Source organism: Mustela erminea, chromosome 4, assembly GCF_009829155.1.
Source record: "Mustela erminea isolate mMusErm1 chromosome 4, mMusErm1.Pri, whole genome shotgun sequence".
Classification (NCBI taxonomy): Eukaryota; Metazoa; Chordata; class Mammalia; order Carnivora; family Mustelidae; genus Mustela; species Mustela erminea.
Window position 1 is genome coordinate 67,255,470 of NC_045617.1, and position 21,226 is coordinate 67,276,695.

General features: G+C 41.4%; 2 protein-coding genes across 12 annotated transcripts in view; one reads left to right on the forward strand and one right to left on the reverse strand.

Annotated features, from left to right (window-relative positions):
* SLC2A12 (solute carrier family 2 member 12) overlaps positions 1–16,294 on the forward strand; it is a 53,709-nt gene extending 37,415 nt beyond the window's left edge. For 3 of the 8 annotated variants that reach the window (XM_032339458.1, XM_032339460.1, XM_032339461.1), the window contains exons 3-5: positions 797–919; positions 4,739–4,871; positions 13,588–14,121. In XM_032339458.1, the coding sequence (XP_032195349.1) occupies positions 797–919; positions 4,739–4,871; positions 13,588–13,741 (410 nt within the window). In that variant the 3' untranslated portion in view covers positions 13,742–14,121. The other 5 variants (XM_032339462.1, XM_032339463.1, XM_032339459.1 and 2 more) reach the window with 5 other exon arrangements.
* Positions 16,207–21,226, reverse strand: part of TBPL1 (TATA-box binding protein like 1) — a 37,434-nt gene continuing 32,414 nt past the window's right edge. For all 4 annotated transcript variants that reach the window (XM_032339468.1, XM_032339467.1, XM_032339466.1 and 1 more), the window contains 3 exons: positions 20,291–20,394; positions 20,096–20,190; positions 16,207–18,096 (listed from right to left, as the gene is read on the reverse strand). In XM_032339468.1, coding sequence (XP_032195359.1) covers positions 18,017–18,096; positions 20,096–20,190; positions 20,291–20,394 — 279 coding nt within the window. In that variant the 3' untranslated portion in view covers positions 16,207–18,016. The remainder of the gene's footprint in view (positions 18,097–20,095; positions 20,191–20,290; positions 20,395–21,226) is intronic.

Consider the following 21,226-nt stretch of genomic DNA (forward strand, 5'->3'; position numbering starts at 1 on the left):
TTTGGGGAGGATCACTAGAGGTAAGGTTCATAAAACACTCTACCTCTTGTAAGAATGTGTAGCTATTTTATTAGGGTGCGTTGGGCTTGATGGGCTGGAAGCAGAAGACAAGTGAGTTCTTGATCCCATCGGGCAAGTCCTGTAATGTTCCCTGTCACTCTCGGATCATGAGAAGTGCTCTGATCAGTTTCGGTGCCAACAACAGTCTCCTTTCAGAAATTCAACCATTCCATCAAGTATCATAATCGAATTTTGGAGCTCTGTTTAATTCAGAGCTACAGTCCACTCAGCTTGACCCCCATCAGGAAGACCGAGTGGGAGAAGAGAGAGCCGTGGGCCTCCTTCCCGTGCCTTCCTGGCTCCATCTCCTACCCACTCATTAACTGTGATGTTGGACTTCTCCATGGGAAGGGGGGGGACACACAGCAGGGGGAGCCCTGGTCTGGTGTGGGCTCTGAGCCGGGCAGAGGTCCAATGCTGCCCCTCTCGCTGCTCCCCAGCAGGTGACCCAGCCACCACCCTCACCACTTGCATTCTCAGACCCGCGTCCCACACCCCGCCTTCCAGGATTATTGTCAGGCTCTGTCAGTGTCCCTCCCAAATCCTTTCTCACTGGGCTGGAGATGAGAAGGAAGCACATTTCCTCTCCCCTCCTGCTGAGGAAGGACCCAGCCCGGCTCTCCAGCCACAAACCACGAAGGCCTGGCGCAGAGGGCAGAGGACAGAGGGCTGGCCCTCCGTTGCAATGGGTTTTTATCATTTTGCTGCCCCACACCCACTCTTCCCTTTCTTCTAGTGCACTGGCTGCTCCTGAGCGAGATTTTTCCCAGTGGAATTAGAGGACGAGCCATGGCTTTAACTTCTAGCATGAACTGGGGCATCAATCTTCTCATCTCTCTGACATTTTTGACTCTGACCGGTAAGGACTTGTTGTTTTCCTCTAACACCTTTTGTGCTCCTAGGACAAATATGGGAAGGGAAGCAGACTCACCTAAAGATCATTTTACTGTGGACGAATTCAGAATATGCCAAAGTAAAAGAAGGTACCTGATGCACCGACCACCCAGTTTAAAGTTATGACTCTTAATTCATTTTTGACCGCACCTGTTCTTTCCCCAAATTATTTTGAGTCACATCTTGAATATGATGTCATCCCAAACATGATTTTGTCTATAAAATTTCCACATGGACGTCTGAAAGATAAGACATTTAAAAACTCTACCTGTCATATCATGATCAAGACCCAACATATTAATAGTCATCCCTTGGTATCAGATATCCAATCTGTCTTCCCATTCTTCCAATTGTCTGATAATTATTTTTTTTATACTTTGCTTGAATCACGATCCAAAAACATAACTTACAATTGATTGTTTCTTATAATTTGTAGGTTTTGTCTTCATTTCTCCCTCTTCTTCCCCATCTTTATGTTTTTAATGAAGAAACAGAGTTATCTGTATCATAGAGTTTTTCCCATCCTGGGTTTTGCTGATTATAATCCTATCACATGACCTTCTGTCCTTTGTGTTTCCAGTGAACTACTATCTAGATCTGGCGGTTTGAACAGATTAAGATTTTCTCACTTGCTTGTTTGTAAACTCCTTCACAGATGCTGGCGTGCATCCTGCCATAAGGACACAACCTCTCTGTCTGTCTCCCACTTTGTCATGTAGGCTTCCCTGAGGATCATCGCCCGGATCCGTTATTTTTATTCCATCATTGCTTCTAACTTTTGATCATAGCTACTTCTCTAAGGAGAAGTTCTTCTCCTTATTTATTTGCCTGACCTTGAAGTGTGAATCAAAGGAAAAAGGCAAGAAAATTGCTTGAAACTTTCTCTTTATTTTCTAGTTTTCCAAATAATGAGGTAGTTCCCCAGCAGTCTCCAAAATTGACTGATGAGCTCTTTCCTTTCTTTCCTCTTTCCTTCATGCATGTGATATGAATATTAACGAATGCATATAATATATAAATTTGGAAAAGTGGATATATACTCAAAAAGGTATAGTACTTCTGAATTTTATCAACCACTTCTTTTTTTTTTTAGTACATCTACTTTAGGAAATAAACTTTCAGAGTTATTAATTAAGTATGGTTTGGGTTCTTACATAAAATTTCAAATGTTTATGTCCTACATTTTTAGAAATAGACCCAGATTAAAGGAAATGAAGGAATTGGTTATTAGCACCAAGCATACCGATATTACTGAGATCACATGCATAGACCTGTGCCTTTTACCTTCTCTCTCTCTCTCTCTCTCTCTCTCTCACACACACACACACACACACACACCTTTATCTGCTCTTTGATATGGAAAAAGAGAAATATAAGAGAAAAAAATGGATGGAGCACAGCATAATGTATAAACCTGACAAATCACTATGCTGTATATCTGAAGCCAATGTAACATTGTGTGTCAACTATGCTTAAAAATTTTTTTTAATTAAAAAATAGAAGAAATAATGGAAATGATCAGGGGTGAAAAAAGAGGACACAAATCCCCGGGAAGGATCACTAATCTACTGGAGAGTTAATGCACATTGAGAAGCACTTCCGCGTTTAGAGCAAATTTTCAGAAAACACGTTCACCTAAAAATCCTGGAATGAACCTGTAGATGACATTTCACTAGACTAAGCTTGAAATTCAGTACAGGTTTCTCTCACTGTCTGAAACTAGAGCGTCTCTAGGAAGCTTTTCAGAAGCCAAGAGGGTGTGATGCAGAGGAGCAACTACCACTTTTGGAGAGCGAAAATCCTCTTGGGATTTCTCTCAGTTAGCAAAAACAGATACTAATGTGGATCTTTGAGAAAAGCAAAGTGGCATAACGCAAACTTGCAGAGAGCATGGAAACCTGTACTTACTTTCAAAAAATCAATTACCCAAGTAGAAGACGTAAGGCTTCTGATTGGCAGCAAGCCCTTGGACACCAGCCTTTTCAGGGCAACTTCAGCCGTATCAATAAAAGCAGTGTGTTCTGGGGAAACTGACCCACTGGGTGGTGGTCAGGATGCAGCTGCATTGAACTCAGCTCTGAGTAAACTATCCTAAGAGGATTGCTTAGAGATTTTCAGAGTGTTGCCCTGTGTCCACCATGGGGGGTGGGGGTGCACCTGAATGGGTGTGGGACCTGTGGTCTGTGTGGGCAGTTGCAAGAGTTCAGGGTGTTTGGCTGGGGGGAGAAGGTGCTCAGGGAAGGGAGGGGGGCAGGCCGGGATCTGCATGGCTGTGGGCTGTCCTGCTGTCATGAAGAAGGGATGGAGAGCAGACCCAAGTGCAAAGCAGAACCTCTGAGCTAAAGCTCCTGAAGGGGAGACTTGGGCTTCTGAATCAGGGAGGAGGACCTTTGTGAGAGGCGGGGCCAGCCCACCATGCAGTGAGAATTTCCAAAGGGGTAAGCTCCTCGTTACCGAAAGTACTCAAATGGACCAGATGGCAGGTTTGATGAGGTGAACTTTTGTTTTGTTTGGGTTTTTAATCTGTCTGTATCCTGGTTTCCTGTCCCAGAGAGGAAAGGAGGACCCTTTCTACAAGCACTTTATTAAGCACTCACTGGGGCAAAAACCTGTGCCCGCAGCAAGAGAAGCACAGAGGGACGGGGCTTTCATTAAAACCACCCTAAGAGCTGTCCTGCAGTCCCTTCTTCCCGCTTTGCCTCACCTCAGCACAACTGACGGACAGGTGGCTAATATGCTTTGATATTTCCAGGCTGTATCTGCCGTGCCACCTCACTACAGACAGTTCTTCTGGCCTCTAGGGGGGATCGGTGGGTGCAGCTGTGAAGGGCTGTTTGCCCTGTTTCTGGCTGTGGTCAGTCAGAGCCTGTGCTGGTAAAGACCCGGCTTCTTCCCCGCTGCTCCCCAAGGCTGGGCTTCCTGCTCCTGAGCCCCCGGGGTGGGGCACGATACACACAGCAGGCTCCCGGTGCATGGGGGCGGGTGAAGGGGGGTTACTTCTCGCCACTTCATGTGACTTGACCAGGGTCAGGAACCGCCAAGGGACTGTACCTGTGGCCAGCAGCGGTCAGAGGCCACTCTAGGCTGTCAGGCCAGATAGGACAGCACCTGAGGGTGTGACTGCTTGCAGATGACTCTTCGCAAGTGAGTGCCTTTCCTTAGAACTGTTCACACTTCTTCCTCTGAATCCAGGAGGAGGCATTAAAACACACTGCCAGCTACTAAGAGGAAATACTGCCAACATGAAATGATTTATTTGAATAATAAGGGTAAAGAAGGGTGAGCTCATTTCAAGAAAAGTGCATCTGTATCAGTGTCTTTAAAAATGTCCACCACATAGAAACTCAATTGCCACAGTCGTTTCTCCTGAGAGGGGGACATGCGAGGGTAAGGAGCCAGAGGAGATATTTGACCTTCTGCTTTCGATGTTTCTGCGTCATTTGAGGTTATTTTACTTTTATTTTATTTTATTTTATTTTATTTGTTTGCAATGAGCAGGCATATTACCATTTCGAAAAAGAAAGGCATGCTCCGAAGAAGATGGCGTTGGGTTTAAATTGTGATTGTCACAAGGCTGTAAGAGAGAAAGCTGCGTTAGTCTGTAAAAAGGAAACTTACAGAGATTGGCTATATTTTCAGCTTGTGGTTGCTACTTCCCAGGATACTACCAGCATGTTTGAAAATACACGTGTTTTTATTTATACCCCAAGAAGCAGCTTGTCCACAAAATGGGGTCAAAGCAAGGCAAAGCACATTTTTAATCAGTCTCTCTTGTCCCTTGTAGAGCTCATTGGCTTGCCGTGGGTTTGCTTTATATATGCAATCATGAGCCTCGCATGCCTGGCTTTTGTCGTTGTGTTTATACCCGAGACAAAGGGACGCTCTTTGGAACAAATATCAGTGGAGCTGGCAAAAGCGTAAGTATTATGTTTATGCTCTCTGAACAATGCTCCAGTAAAAAAATATGAAGCTTTTATATACAACCAAATGATGACCCAACATCTGAAATTATTTCAGGATATTCCCTTTGGCCTGAAACCATATCTTAAAGCACAATTTCAGTTTTGTTTTTTTTTAAGATTTTATTTATTTACTTGACAGAGATCACAAGGAGGCAGAAAGGCAGGCAAAGAGAGAGAGGTAGAAACAGGCTCCCTGCTGAGCAGAGATGATCCCTGGACCCTGAGATCATGACCTGAGCCAAAGGCAGAGGCTTTAACCCACTGAGCCACTCAGGTGCCCCCACAATTTCAGTTTTTGTGCCGTGTGATGAATCTAGGTGACTAAGCTAAGGAATTAAAATAACCAGTGCTTTCTAGCAGGTGAACTTTTCAAAGTTCTTTTCAGTAAAGCCCGAAGAACCTCTTCTCATCTCCCTAGGTGCCCCACGAAGGAGGGGATTTTTTTGATTGGGGTTTCAGGTAAATCTTGGAATGTCGTGCCCCTCCCCCACCTCCCCCGCACCTCATGCCAGAACCATGGGCCTCCTTCCGCTCTCAAACGTGTAGGTCATCTTGAAGCCCTAACCACCTGTGAAGGCTGAGATGAACAGGAACACCCTTGGGTTCAAATGATGGCATTTATTCCAAATACGGCACAATCAAGATGAATTTCAGAAGCTGAAGAGTTTCTCCTGCGGATGGCAGCTGGAAGATGGTTAATACATCTCACAGAGAGAGATTGTTTAAGCAGCTTAATTTAGGCGTGGGCTGTAGAAAACTCTTTCCTTTTGAGTAACAGAGCTCAGATCTCTAAGTGGTGAACTGCGGGGAAGGAGGGGATGCTCAGGGGCCCGGAATGAAGCAGAACTTGTTCTTCTTCCTAGCAATAAATCATTACACTTGACAACGTAGGGATACTGGTTCTTGGGTTTTAATGGGAGGGTCCTGTTTATCTACAGTTTGGGAATTTCTTCTAAAAACACTCTCAGTGGGCCAGACAGAAATGATTGGTACGGGAATCTCATGGAAGAATGAACCTGCGAGGTGATTTCATGGTCACTCTACATGGACATATTTATTCAGAGTAGGATTTGGAAAACTTCTGCTTTGTATTTTATGCACTTAGACGTGGTTTGCATTTTTTAAATATTTCACTTTAGCAGGCAGAAAGACCTCTCTTAATTCAAGCTGTGAGTTAAATATCAAATTGTAGTTAATTTTTAATATAGATAAAGCCCTGTTTTTTAAAAAATACAATGAAAATGAAAGTTATTCATTTACGGGGAAATCTAATTGTCAGAAGGCTGGCTAGACCCTTGGCCTGATCAGCACATTGCCTGGCTCTATGCAAGTTGAAGCCAACTGAGTTTCTTGGGGGAGCGCAGAATCTGAACAAGACTATGAACTACTGATACACGATTCAAATAACTGAGAACCTCATTTCTTATGCATCCATTTGGGGCCTTGATTTAGATTCTAGGCCTTTTCCAGGACTAACACGCCAGGACTCTGAAAACTTCCAAACCTACTGTCCAGTCTTTATTTCTCATTCTGCTCTATCTGTGTTTCCCATCAGTTGTCTGTTGAAGTGTAGCACACCATCTCCACATGTCATGACTTAAAATATACTACTCCCATTTCCCAGGATGCTTTGGTTTGTCTGGGCAGTGCTCTTGCTCGTTCTCCTCCTGGGCGCCCTCATGGGTTGACATGGCAGGAGGGCCAATCAGTCTAGACGGTGTAAGAGAGCCTCACCAAGGTGGATGAGAGTGGGTGCTGATTTGCTGGGGTGGTTGTGTTGTCCTCCGCAGGGTCTTGCTCCCCAGAAGGCTGATATGGCTTCCTCACATGGCAGATTCTGGGCAACGTTCCAAGGCAGTGGAAGCAGGAGCTGTAAGGCCTGTGAAGTGTACATTCTAGAAGTCACACTGCAGTACTCCAATTTTTTTTCCTGAGACCGGTCCAGAATGAAAGGGTGTAGAAATTGACTTAAGCTTTTGATGGGATAAAGGAAACAGAATTTTTTTTAAACCACATTAATCTACCACCCCTGCTCTTTCTTGAAATTCTCTTTTCGCTCCCGTGAAACACTTTTCTTTCCAGCAATTTACCTCACACACACTTATCTCTTTATCTCTTTCTATTACGACATTCTGTATATCATTGACGATTTAACTCAACATCCTTATGCCTTAGAAGACAACGCAAATCCTCGTCGTTGAAGTCCTGCATAAACTTAGCCCTGGAGCATATTTCTTTCTCCTGGATTTTTAATATTTTCTTGTTCCATTTTCTTCTCTACTGCCTTAGCTAAGACCCTGTCGACTTCACCTCCTTAACGAAGTTGTAACATATTGCTTTCCAGGAATGGTTTCTGCTCATTATCCTTCCTATGAAACCTCTCTGTGCAGTGCCTAGTATAATACTGATTCCTAGCAGAGGATCAAAAAGTATCCACTGACCAATTTGATAACTTGTAAACAAGGCCGGTGCTAAATTCCTTATTGGGGCGGGGGGTGGGATTCATTCATGGATAACGGTGTAAAAGCACAACATGTTTTGATCCGGTCTCAGGATATGAGTTAATCTATAGTCTAATACAGCCTGTGCAACGGGAGGAGGAAGAGGCATGTGGGCAGATTAAGTGAGACAGTCTGGCTTTCCACATCTCTACCTTCCCCTCCACTTCAGATATTGTTTAACTAATTCTTTTATGATCATGTGTAAGGCACCCAACACTGTACTAGGAAAGAACTGAGAACATAGGAGATGAGGAGTCCCAACTTCTTCCGTCGAGGAGGCAGGCAAGAAAATACAGAGCATCACAAAGATTTCCCATTGTTGGCAAGCACAAAGGAAAATCACATATATTAGAGGATGTCATTTATAACATCTTCCTGAGAGAGAGAATACCGAAGCAGAATCCTGAAGGAGTGATCTGGGCCAAGAGGAGTACGTGGGAGTCAGAGGAGAATCGCACTCAGAGGCCAGTGTGCTCACTGGTGGGGTCTGAAGAGGACAAGTTCTGGGTGGGAGATCGAGAGATGAGTCCAGAGCACAGGGCAGAAGCAGTCAGGAAGGGTCTCGTCCATTTTGGTAAAGAGTTTGAATTTTATGCTGAAGGCAGTGGGGTATATTTAAAACAATAGGGCAGGGGATAAAAGTTAGCTGATTTTTTACGGAGGACTCTGGCAAAATATAGAGATTGGAAGGGGGGCTGCTGAGTGAGGGAGACCAATGGGAGTCTTGTGAAGAAATGGGGTAGAGAACTATGGGGCTGGATGGCGTGCACGGATGAAATTAGATGACTTGGAGCTGGATTGGAAAAGACAGTTGAGGGAAAAGAGAAAACCAGGATCTTTCTCGAGAATAGAGAACTAACCCCATTTGGGGACATCCACCGAAGTAAGACGAGGAGGAGGAAGAGCAGGCTTGGGAGGCTGAAGTCTGGCGGGGGCTCCCGTACCCCACTGAGTTCAGTTGGTGCGTACTGTCTGTGGGCTCCTATAGGACACACGAGGGGAAGGAAGAAAAGACCAGTGTGTGTTGGAAGCTGGTCCTGGACATATCAGTGTGTAAAAGGAAGTGCGTATGAAATCCGGGGCAGACCCACATTTTGTGAAGCCTAAGCTTTTCAGGGCCTTGTTGAAGGAAAAAAAAAGATACAAATTATGAATGTAAAATTAGGTGTGACTGTGTGTGTCTTACAAGAAAGAGGCTGTGAAGTGAGGGGCCCCGGGGTTGAAGTGTCATTGCCCTTATGGTAGGTCCATCTTGAGCCTATGCACTTTTTAACTACCTGTTTATTAGCTGGGGGAGTGAAATTTCTTTAAAAATAAAGGTTTGCTAAAATTCTTGTGAACAACACTAATTGCAAAGTTGAGCTGGAGAGAAAGCAATTATGAATGAGCTGAACAAAACAAAGGACCTACTTACTCTATTATCACTCCCTATTACATTCTTTTTTTAAAAAAAGTCTAACTCGAAACCGGAATGAATAAATAATTTGGAATTAAGGTTAAGAAACTTTCAGGTCTATTTTTCATATGGGGCTGTTGGAATGTATCAAATTGCCAACCAAATAAAAATATGAGGACAAAACTTGAGAAAAGCCAATCTTTCTATCTAGTAGACCCCCAGAATAAGACATTCCTTAGCAACCTATCATTTGGCTACCTAAAAACGCAGCAAAACTTATTCAGAAATAGGGTGGGGAAGGACTCTGTCTAAATTCGTAAAACTCTGAGTTATGAAATGTTTTTGAAAGAATCACATTTCTGTGGCTTTTGAGTCATGCGGTTACCCAAATTTAAATCCAAACCTTCAGTGATAAATTGCAAAGTAAGGGAAATCCGAAAGCCCAAATCCTGGTCACCCTAGATGTACCACACTGGTGCTAGGTGTTGAAGAATAAGAGTAGATACGAGGTCTGATATTGAGAATTATAAAGGGTGGGGGATGCCGAGTAATACTGCAGGTGAAATTCCCAGTGGCAGTGAAGGCATCTCCCAGGGTGTGAGTTGTGGCGCAGAGAGGAAATCGTTGCTCTCAGAAACCTTGGCTGACTCCTATTTCTGTAGTACTATAAGATACATTTTTTTTTTTTTTAGATTTTATTTTTTTATTTGAGAGAGAGAGAAAGCATAAGTAGGTAGAGGGGCAGGGAGAGAAGGAGAAGCAGGCTCCCTGCTGAGGCTTGATCCCAGGACCCTGATATCCTAACCCGAGCCAAAAGCAGACACTTAACCCAGGTGCCCAGCAAATGTTTCTTTTAAATTGGAAATGTAAGGGCGCCTGGGTGGCTCAGTGGGTTAAGCCGCTGCCTTCGGCTCAGGTCATGATCTCAGAGTCCTGGGATCGAGTCCTACATCGGGCTCTCTGCTCAGCAGAGAGCCTGCTTCCCTCTCTCTCTCTCTGCCTGCCTCTCCATCTACTTGTGATTTCTCTCTGTCAAATAAATAAATAAAATCTTTAAAATAAAAAAAAATAAAAAAAAAAATTGGAAATGTAAGTAGCCTGAATTTTGTCAGCTGTCTAAAGTACGTATGGAGTATGTATGTTAAACCCGGTTTCCAGCAGGAAAATGTCAGAGACAAAAATAAAAGGAAGATAAAATCCGTGATGGTATTGAGAAGTTATGTAATCAGCTCAGTGCACTCAGGTGGGCGGGAAGCCCAGGGCGCTCACTGGCAGGCGGGAGCTGAAGTCAGCTCGGAGACGGTGCTGAGGGAGTCTTCTCAAATTTAGGAGTTACTGAAGAAAATGAGTCCAATTTTGTCACCAGGGAAAGAGAGTGTCCTGACATGTATAGCCCAACGAATCCCTACGGAGGAAGAAAGGAAACGATTTCTAATGTGAAAATGACTTCCAAGGTGATATTACAGTGTTGCTTAACATTTTCCTTTCTCATTCAATATTTTTATGGGGCATCTGGGTGGCTCAGTGCATTAAGCCTCTGCCTTCATCTCTGGTCATGATCTCGGGGTCCTGGGATCAAGCCCCGCATCGGGCTCTCTGCTCAGCGGGGAGCCTGCTTCCCCTCCTCCCTCTCTGCCTGCCTCTCTGCCTACTTGTGATCTCTGACTGTCAAATAAATAAATAAAATCTTAAAAAAAATTTTTTTTTTCCTTTTTCCTATTTGGCATTCAGTTCTTTTACTTCCATTACTGCAAGGCTGAGAAAACAAATATTCTTCCAAGGTTATTAGGTTTCTTATAAAATAAACAGTGATTCAGCTGAGAGGTCAGAAAAGATTTCAGCAATAATGTAATTTGAAAGGATTTTATTCTGAACTTCTGCCCTGCCAGCGACCAACTCAAGATGGGGTGTTGGCTGTATTTGCTATTTCAGCTGTGACTTTTATGCTTTTCCTTAGTTTAAGTGGAAACAGAGAGAAAATGAACAAGTTGACGTTTTGGAAATATATTCATTCTGAGACTTGTTATTTTTCCCTTCTAGCAAATTTATTGTATGTGGTCATTCCTTCCTTCCTTCATCCAAACTCACTTGTTCGAGAAATATTTACTGAGCATCTAATATGTGCCAGGCACTCGCTGTTCAAGGTGCCACAGCACAGTACTCAGTGAGCAAAAATGCCTTGAGAATTAAAACATGTTGATTAGAGAGGGAGTGAGTGGGGGGCTACTTTTGATCCGGTGATCGGAGAAGGTTACCTGAGAGGTAACACGTAGGATAAAATCTGGGTGATAATGAGGAGTCGACAAAGAAAGGACAAAGGAGAACTGGAGCAGAGAGAACAGCTAGCACAAAGGCTAATCCGAACACACTTGACCTGTTCCAGGGGCAGCAAGAAGGCCACGAGGTTGAAATTTGTGAGATTCAGTTAGAAAGTCAGTGGAGCCCTGCAGGCCCAGCAAGTTTGGATTTCTTTTTTCTTTTCTTTTCTTTCTTATTTTTAAAGATGTTTATTTACTTATTTGAGAGCACAGTAGCGGGGTGGGGGGGGGGTGGGGACAGAAGGAGGGCAGGGGAGAAGGAGAGGGAGAAGCACACTCCCCCGGGAGCAGGGAGCCTGGATCATGACCTGAGTGGAAGGCAGACGGTTAACCTTAACCGACTGAGCCACCCAGGTTCCCCTTGGATTTCATGCTAAGTGCCATGGGAAGCTACTAAAATATTTTCAGGGGGTGATGTGAGCTGATTTACATTTTGAGGTGTGCCAACTGAGCCTCTGCTGTCACACAACTGAACATGGCTGAGAAAGCATGTAAACCCGGTGTTGGGTTTTTCTCACTTTAAATCATGATCCTCGGGGGCGCCTGGGTGGCTCAGTCAGTTAAGAGTCTGTCCTGGGCTCAGGTCATGATCCCAGGGGCCTGGCATCGGGTTCCTTGCTCGGCGGGGAGCCAGCTTCTTCTCTCTGTTGCCCTCTCCACCTCCTGCTTATGCTCTCTTTCTCTCTCTGTCAAATAAGTTAATTTTAAAAAAATCACGATCGTTGACCTCAAGTGGCCTTCAGTGCTGCCTGACAGTGACATATATCCCAGGCCTATGGACTGGAAACCTCCCCACCTCCTTAGCCCTGTTCACTCCCACTGATGACCTTGTCTCTGACTTCACTGAAGAAAATGAACACAATCAGAAGGCAACTTCTGTACACAACAACCCACATAGTAGTGTTTGTATCTAAATACACCATCATCCTTCCGGGTTCTCTCTGTTAGTTCTGTCATTCCTGTGTGAGGCCCAGCACTTCACGCTCTCCTCCATCCCTTTTCCAGGACATTATCCAACAGTTGTCTCTGTTCAGTCTTGCATCATGAACATTTTACCTCTCGACTGGATCCAACTTCTCACCAGCAACTGTGTGATTTTTTTTTCCCCCATCTTAAAAAAAATGGTCTTGATTCCATTTTCCTCTTTAGCTTGTGCTGTTCCTTTGCTACCATTTATAGCCAAGTTCTGGAATATTCATTGACATCAATTTCTCTTTCTCCATTCTCTCATGAACCTGCCCCAATGAGACTTTTAAGGCTACCACCCTAGCGAAATTGCTCTAACATCCCAGTGACCTCTACATTGCTAAACCCGGTGATCAGTCTCATTCCTAGATGCTTAGGATTCATCCATGATAATCTCTACACCACACATCTGCACTAAGTCTCGTTAAATCTGTTAACAAAACATACCGTGAACCTGACCCTTTCGATGAGTGCCATGCTCCATCCCAACCACCACCTTTTCCTTGGACTGGACTAACCTCTACACTGTCTTCCAGCCCCTGCCCTCCTCAGTCTATCCTCGAACCAGCAGTTTGATTGAACTTCTAAAGATGTCATTCCTCAGCTCAAAATTCTGTGGTTCAAATTACATTTCAAATAAAATGCGCACTTCTGTGGCTGCCACCTACTTCTCTAAGCTCATCTCATCGTTCACGTACTAGCCATGCTCTGACCTTTCTGGAAACAGAGTGCTTCCAGTTTTTCACAGGGTTTCCTCCTTAACTTGTCAGTTTCTGATCAAATGTCACTTCTTTAGAGTGATGCCAGCAGTGTGATAGTCATCTCCCATCTGTTTCCATTTTTTTTTCCTGTTTATTTTTCTCACTAACACTTTCACTACTCAAAATTATATGCTTATACACTTGTCTCCTTTATTAAAAGATAAGCTCCTTGAAGCAGAAGTCTCTATCTGCCCAAGTAACTGGTTCAATGCACAGGGAAAGATCTTTGAAAGAGGATCAAAGGTGGTCTTTGTTTCTAAAAAACGTAAACTACCAGGGCATATTTTTATACTGATGGGAATAATCCCGTAGAAGAGAACTTCTTAATGCAGGAGCAAGCACATAAGGCAGAAGGCAGACAACACAGACGCCAATAGAGGCATACTGGTAGAGTTTAAGAAGAGGAGGAAAATAAAATAGGATCTGGGACACTATCTCCATTAGTTCTATGTAATACTATCCTTGGACTTCGCAGGTAGGAATGCCTTGATTTACTGGGAAGTCGCCCTCCCCACCTTACCCTTTGCATGAGCTTGACCAAAGTTCGGGGTAAATCTGAATTTCATGGTACATCAAGGCTTTGCAGTAAAAACGTCTTTTCGGGCAGGCTAAAACCTTAAAGCCCCAGGGTGGTTTAAAAAAAAAAAAAAATAGCCTGTACTTTTTTTTTTTTTCCCCCAAGTACTATAAACTACGAGTGACATTTTCATTAGTGCCTTTCTCTTTCAGGAACTATGTGAAAAACAACATTTGTTTTATGAGTCATCATCAAGAGGAATTAGTGCCAAAACAGCTTCAAAAAAGAAAACCCCAAGAGCAGCTCTTGGAGTGTAAAAGTCTGTGTGGTAGGGGACAACCAAGGCAGCTTTCTCCAGAGACCTAATGGCCGCAAACCTTGCAAATGTTGGTAAAGTAGGACAACAATTAGAAGGGTGTCTTTGTACCAAGACACATTGGCCACTCCCATGTTTTCTCCCTGGTGTTGTGGAGGTAGTTTTAGAGACACCCTGAAATTATAAAGGCAAACTTTAACCTCCACCTCTTGTAAGGTAAAGGAGGTACAAGATTCCGTGATCCCTTTCTTACTCTGCCTAGGACTCCAGGTGAAACAGATCCTGGCTGGTTCAATACCTCACACCCTTTTCACAGAGCAGCCTTTGAGAAACGATGAACAAGTAATGCGATCAACTTTTGCCTTAAGGTTATGTGTGTGCAGAGGCCAGTTGCGGCTTCATGATCCAGACACCTCAGTGGCCTGTACACGAACTCACAGGTTTTTGCCCACTATGACAGTACTTGCACTGGGCCTTCTTATGAAAAAGAACCGGGACACAACGTGGAGAGTTGCACCTATGTTCTAGATTAGGAGAGGATCCTGGCTAGGATTTCAGTGATAATCCCTAATTATAGTTCAACAAGTACAAAGATAATGCAGCTTATTTTATGAACTACAGTGTAATACAAAATTCCCTTCTATGAATTTTATGTATAAAATATTACAAGAAACAATTCTGCAATAGTTGAGAAAAGTAAAACATTTTTTCCATCCATTTGGAAAAACACGACTAGAAAGGGCTATTTCAAAATCCGGGGACCATTTTTACATAGTTGTACCTGTTACTAAAACTTTAGAAAAGGGTCAGGCCATCAGGTGATTGATCCCAATCTTTATAATCAATTAGGTGTGAGTTATTAAGTCCAGCTTATGAAACTCTCTCCTTGGAAGGCTTTCATGATGACTTACTAGCTATCCATAGCTTCCTGCAATCCTCTGCGCTCCTCAGGACTATCACTACCTCAGGTGATGGCACACGAGCTGTAACCAATGCGGCCTTGCAGACAACGGCAGATGCAGTGAGTGACATTCAGACAGCAGGACAGTTCCCTCACCATGTGTTCTTCTCTAGGATGAAATGGAGGTCACCGACTGTAACAGGAACTTGGGTTTCCCCCACACAACAGTGAACTGCTCTCTTCTGTATCTCTCCAGCTGAATACTGGGACTCGGTGAGGTGTTTTTCCCAACTCGGATATGATGACAGAAAATCGACAATAAAGAATCTCGATCTATTTAAGTAGTGACCCATTAAATTACTATTATAAGCTATGGGAGACACACGAAAACTTAAAGTATGAATAATCTAACTTGAAAAAGAATAAAACATGTCCGGCCTGAAGAATAGAGAATCCTAAGAGCCAAAACCCATTTGTTATTTAGACTGGAATTTTCCTATTGGCCCCTAACAAACTGTGCCAGTTTGATGAGGGTACATGATCTAGGAATTCCCCTATAAAATTGAAAGACTATCAATCTACGTAACAGTGACACTGTATTAGCAGAGACTCAGAAGAATGACTTAAAGTCCTGACTCTGAAACGTATTACATAATGAGAATTGGCAGAGAAAGTTCTGAGGAAGGGAGATTTGAGATTTTACTTCTACCACAGCACATTTCCTATGCAAGTTGGAGCACGTTTTTTGTGTTTTATTTTGGAAAGAGAAAGAAAAGTGTGTTCTGTAAATGATCAATTTAAGAAATTTATTATGAATCCTCAGCGGAATTATATGCGGAGATGATTTAAAAAAAATCAAGACAGGTAATTGATACGAATTTTCTTTGTCAAGCACCCCAGATTGTAAGATATTTAACAAAACTGTTACATGTTCCCTTCGAAGTTCAAAACTGTATATATACATTAGCAATTTCTTGTTTTAGCCATTCATCATAAATGGGTAGGAAACTGTTCATAAACTTAGGTTTATCACTAGTGATTTCAACTGCAGTATCTTAAACACTCCTGTATTTTTCTTTTACTGTCCTGAGTATGTAACTAAATAATTCTGTCTTCAAACAAATTTTTACCCAATACACACTTAACCAGAGATTTTTGATTTCCAAAAATAAAAAAGGGGGAAAACTTATCATTTGTATGTATATATTCACAGTTTTTATTTATAAAAAAAATTTACAGCACTTGTGAAGAGCCAGCAGAAGACATCAGACGCGCTCATTCTTCCCAGCTTTGTTCAGTTTAGCGGGTTATCCGTGACACTTCGCCAGGCGATGCTCACACGGCAGCCCTGACACCTGACCCAGTTAGATTGTCTTTCTTCCTTTTTTCTAAGAAAGCATTTTGATGAGCTACTGATTACCTATTTCTCAAGTTACTTGAATACTGAAAATATTATGGTATCTGGATCCGCACCTTGGCCATATAATCATGTCCCCCCCCCCACCCCCTTTTCTCTTTCTGTGAACATTACCAAACAGGTTACTTATTACTGTTAAAGCTAAGTGGAAAATCTCATTTTTTAAAAGTAGTTTCCCAGAACCTGTGACTTCTTTACTGAATTGTATCTTCTATATTTCATGAGGTTTACCCTATCCTACTGGATCTTAAAATGAAGCAAAAAACACAATGTAAAAAAAAAAAACAACAAACCCAAAAAACAAAAAACAAAACAAAACAAAACAAAAAAAACCAGGAGAGAGAGAATAAGAGAAGTTTGAAAATCACAATTAAGTTTTTCACAAGAAAGAAAATATAAAAGCTAGCCTTTGTCCCCTGACTTAAGAGTGAGAGGCACCGCAGGGGAGGGCATTGAGAGAAAAGGGGATAAAAAAATAAATGTAAAAATAAGGTATGTTTTTCAGTGCAGTATGTAAGCTAGATTTGGAAGACTTTATAATATCGTAAGGAAAATGAACTAGAACATGGAGGATTAGATGCTGTGATTTTTCATGAAACTTCCAAAACATTTTGAAAACTCAGGTTTTAGTGGGAAGATTGTGTTGGAATATTGTCTCTATTAAGTTACTACTAGGAAGTTAATTAGACTCTCCACTCAGCTTTATTTCTAAGTGAAATTACTGTTGGTTCTACTCAACTCCTAATCCCAAGTGGTACGGCACGGGTGCAGCCTGATCGTGTACTACCCCAAGGCTCCTGGGTGAGCCAGAGGGCCAGTGTTTCACAAATGCACATTTATTTTAACTTTAAGAGTCGCAATCCCAAATACTGAATAGTCACTCTTCAGCTCCATTAAATAAGACACAGCAAGGGGGAAAGACCTATCTTGTTAAATGGCTTTCAAGTTCAAGTTGAACTGTATTATAATTATACTGTGGCACAGAGGCAGCTTGTGGGCACTTCTTGTTAAAACAGCACAATGTATCAACTCCTGACAAGACTCTTAGTATAGCCTTCAGCACCAACCTAAGATTACTACTTTCCTACAACTAGAGGTGAGTCTTAACCAGAATAACACAAGTATATATGAGGTACAACCCATCACAGCTTCTTTCTCATATCCATCTTGTAGGTAAGAGGTTTTGCTTCTTAAAACTACACCTTTATAACTTTTAAAAGATATTTAACATTTTCTATCATATTAAATTAGCAACATAAAACATTATGCTTAATCTATAAAGTTCTACTCCGGTTTGCTCCCTAGAGTTTATATACATATTTTTATTTCTAATCTGCAAGAAAAAAAAATTCCTATTTAATATTTGGTAACAAGAGCAGTAAAAGATACTATACACATGTGGCATATATATATTTACAAAATACACTTCAAAAAGAAGCCAACACACTTTAGCAAAAGTCTAAGCTTGCATAGATTAAAAAGAAAAAAGAATTATGAATACAATTTTTGTTAAAATAGAAAATGGGGAGTAAAAGTTACAGAATGAAGAGAGATCTTTTCCAAACTTTTATTTGTGCACATTCAATTGAAAAAGATAACTTTTACAGGTTCTTTGGTGCCCATATTCAGCATACAAAAATGTAAAAGACTATTCACAAATAAAACACATTAGCTCAAACTGGGAAGAAATAATGACAATAACGAAACAATTTAAGGTAGTGCACACTGTGACAGCTCTGCTTACGGGGACATGAGAATTACTGCGAAAATAAATAGAATGTCCTTTTGTAAAAGCAGCAATGTCATGTCTTGTAAACTTCCTTTTTATATTACAGCAAGGTTTGAAATAAAATCCAAAGGGCTTGGAGCTTACACTGTAGCCGTGAATGAATAAAAGAGTCTATTTCCTCAATTACTGTTGGTCCAGTTTTCCTTTTGTTTTGAGTCCAATGTGCAGCAGGTTTTAAAAGGTGCTCAGTTAGGAATTCTAACCAATTACATGATGAATTATAAAATTTCTTTCCTGCTTTCAAACACAAATGGGTAAATCTGTTCCACAGCAGTTGCAACAGCCTTTACGTTGGGCCCTGAAACGGAAAATGGGGTGAGAAGAGCGCTAGGAACGTGCATTTCCCAGAAGGGAAGACATTCACATAGTTTAACTATTGGACTGACTGTTTAAAAAAAAGTCTGCACTTTATATAATTATACAGCCAGAACACAAACCAACAGAATAACATTTTTTTTTGGACAATTCAAGGAAATCTGAAACACAAAATGCTGCTATTCACCTTGTTTTAGGGCAGTGTGAAGACAGTATATATAAAAATATAAAAATCTGACAGTGCTGTTAAATGCTGATTAAAGAAGAAATGATGAAAGGGACTGACATTTTGGTCACTATCCTCTTGGTCATTGTAGCCTGGCTTTTGGTTAGGATACTGCTGATGCTCACAGCTCGCAGGAGTACTGAGGAACCCAGTAAAGAAGACAAAGCTGCTTCCAAAGTACTGGGAAACCAGAGAGCTGTTATTAACTAAGTGGTCTAAACTGTCCCCCCACCCAGATTTACTAGTCCTCATTACCCACCACCTGTTTAATATTCATCTGGCCACTCATCTCACAGCTTACTCAGTAAATTAGGGAAACACACATGCAGGAAGGGGGTGAGGGTATATGTGAATTAATCCATATAATGCTTGGGATAACTTTTTAAAAAGGTAACCTTCCATTTAAATAGCTAAAAAGAAACATAAAAAGAGACAATGGAAATATTTTCATAAAACTTATTTTGAATAAAAGCAGTGTCACTAAAGTACACTTAATTCTTTTGAAAGATGCTGAAAACGTACATATTATACCCACTATGAACTCTCTGAAGGTACTGACCACGTGTTATCCAGGTCTGCTCCTTCCTGATTCCCCTTGCCTCCCCAACACAGGATAGTGCTTTCCCTGTAGGAACTACTCAGAATCTGTTCACTGACTTGTTAATGTTTCATAGAATGTTACAGATGTAAATATGTAATGTATACTAATTAATCCAATTATCCTCTTTGTTATTATGTTAATTATCTATTAACTCAGTAAATATAGATTTATAGGTACTTATTGATAGACTTCGGGGCTTCTCCGAAGTCTGGGCTCCAAAAGAAAGAGATAGTTGAAAGAAGGGGACACATGGATTTATTCCGTCACTCCATTTTAAGATTCAGATGCTGGCAGGAGGCTTTAAAAGTTTCCAAGGAAGATGTGAAAACCCACAGGATGAGTCAAAACTAAGCTTACCTGTTGAGAGTCTAAAGGTGTTAATAATGTGTATTTTCCTCTAAGGACTAAAGGAGTACAAAGAAAATTCAAGAACCCCAAAGAAATTTTCCTGAACTTATTTTAGCCAAAGATTGGGCCTGACTCCTAAGTGATGTTTCTGTACCATTTATAAATACAGTACCTTTAAAGCCATCCTGTGTGCTAATGCTCTCTATGCCTAGTTGCTTGAAACCACCACTTCTAAATACTTACGACTCAAGAGATATAGAACAAAATACATATGAAACATGACAAAGAGTTACCAATGATATTTGACTATTTTACTTACGTAAAACCTCTTCTCTATTAAGTTTATAAAATGGGTTTCTCTTGAATATTTTATTTTATTTTTCTCTTGAATATTTTAAATGCAAGATATCACAAATCAAAAAAAAAATCACACTATGAAAATATATACTAAAATATTCTTAATAGCTCCAAACTGGGAACTATCCAAATGCTTATTATGGACAGTGTAATTCAGATGCTGGATACTACACGGTAATAAGAATGAATGATCTCTAACTATATAGAATAATATGGATGAATCTCACACTAAAATAATGAGTGGAAGAATACAGACCTAAAATAGCATCTATACAATTTTAAAACAGTATATAAAAGTAGGGAAAACTACAGTGTTAAAAGTAGAGGCTGGTTCCCCTTGAGGAGCAGAAGTGACTGAAGGGGACAAACGAGACATTATTTCCATTTTGATATAGGCACCTCATTCAAACCATAACTGACCATAAGCTTGGGTTCAATATCATAAAATACCTGTTACTGTGATACTTCCTGTTGAAAAAATCTGTAATGTAGCTCTTAGAGATTTTATCCGATAGCACACAGCAGGATGAAGTTCAGGTTCATAACTATACAAAAAAAAAAAAAAAATCACAATGAATATAAATATTTGCAGGCTGACAAGTCATTACAAATTGGGTAAGTTGTCTTGACTCCGCAAAGACCCACCTGGCATGAGGTCTGTTGTTCTTCGTGAATTCCGGCAAACGGATTTCAAATGGCATGTTACACACCGCCAAAACGTTCACAACCTTAAAATCTGTAAATATTACCTGCAGGAGAGAAGGACAACTTAATGAATTGTTTTGAAACAAACAAACAAAATTATCAGGAAAAAAAAAACCAAACAAAACCCCCTGCTCATCAGGGCAACTGTAAATAACTGTTTCAATCCTCTAGCTTCCTGCTCAGCAGCGAGTAGGCTTCTCTCTCCTTCTAATCCTCCCCACCAGTAGTTCTGTCTGTCTCTCTCTCCAATAAACAACAAAATCTTAAAACAAAACAAAACAATTAGAGCACATGAAAAAATGCTCCACATCACTCAGCATCAGGGAAATACAAATCAAAACCACAGTGGGACACAACCTCACAACGGTCAGAAAGGCTAAAGTTAACAAGTCAGGAAATGACAGATGTTGGAAAGAATGCAGAGAAAGGGGAACCCTCCTACATTGTTGGTGGGAATGCAAGGTGGTGCAGCTACTCTGGAAAATAGTGTGGAGATTCCTCAAAAAGTTGAAAATAGAGCTACCCTACGACCCAGCAATCGCACTACTGGGTATTTATCCTAAAGATACAAATGTAGTGATCCGAAGGGGCACATGCACCTGAATGTTTATAGCAGCAGTGTCCACAACAGCCAAACTATGGAAAGAACCTAGATGTCCATCAACAGATGAATGGATAAAGAAGATGTGGTATAGAGATCTACAGTGGAATATTATGAAGCCATCAAAAAATGACCTCTTGCCATTTGTGACATGGATGGAACTAGAGGGTGTTATGCTGAGTGAAATAAGTTAATCAGAGAAAGACAATTATCATATGATCTTACTGATATGTGGAATTTGAGAAACAAGGCAGAGGATCATAGGGTAATGGAGG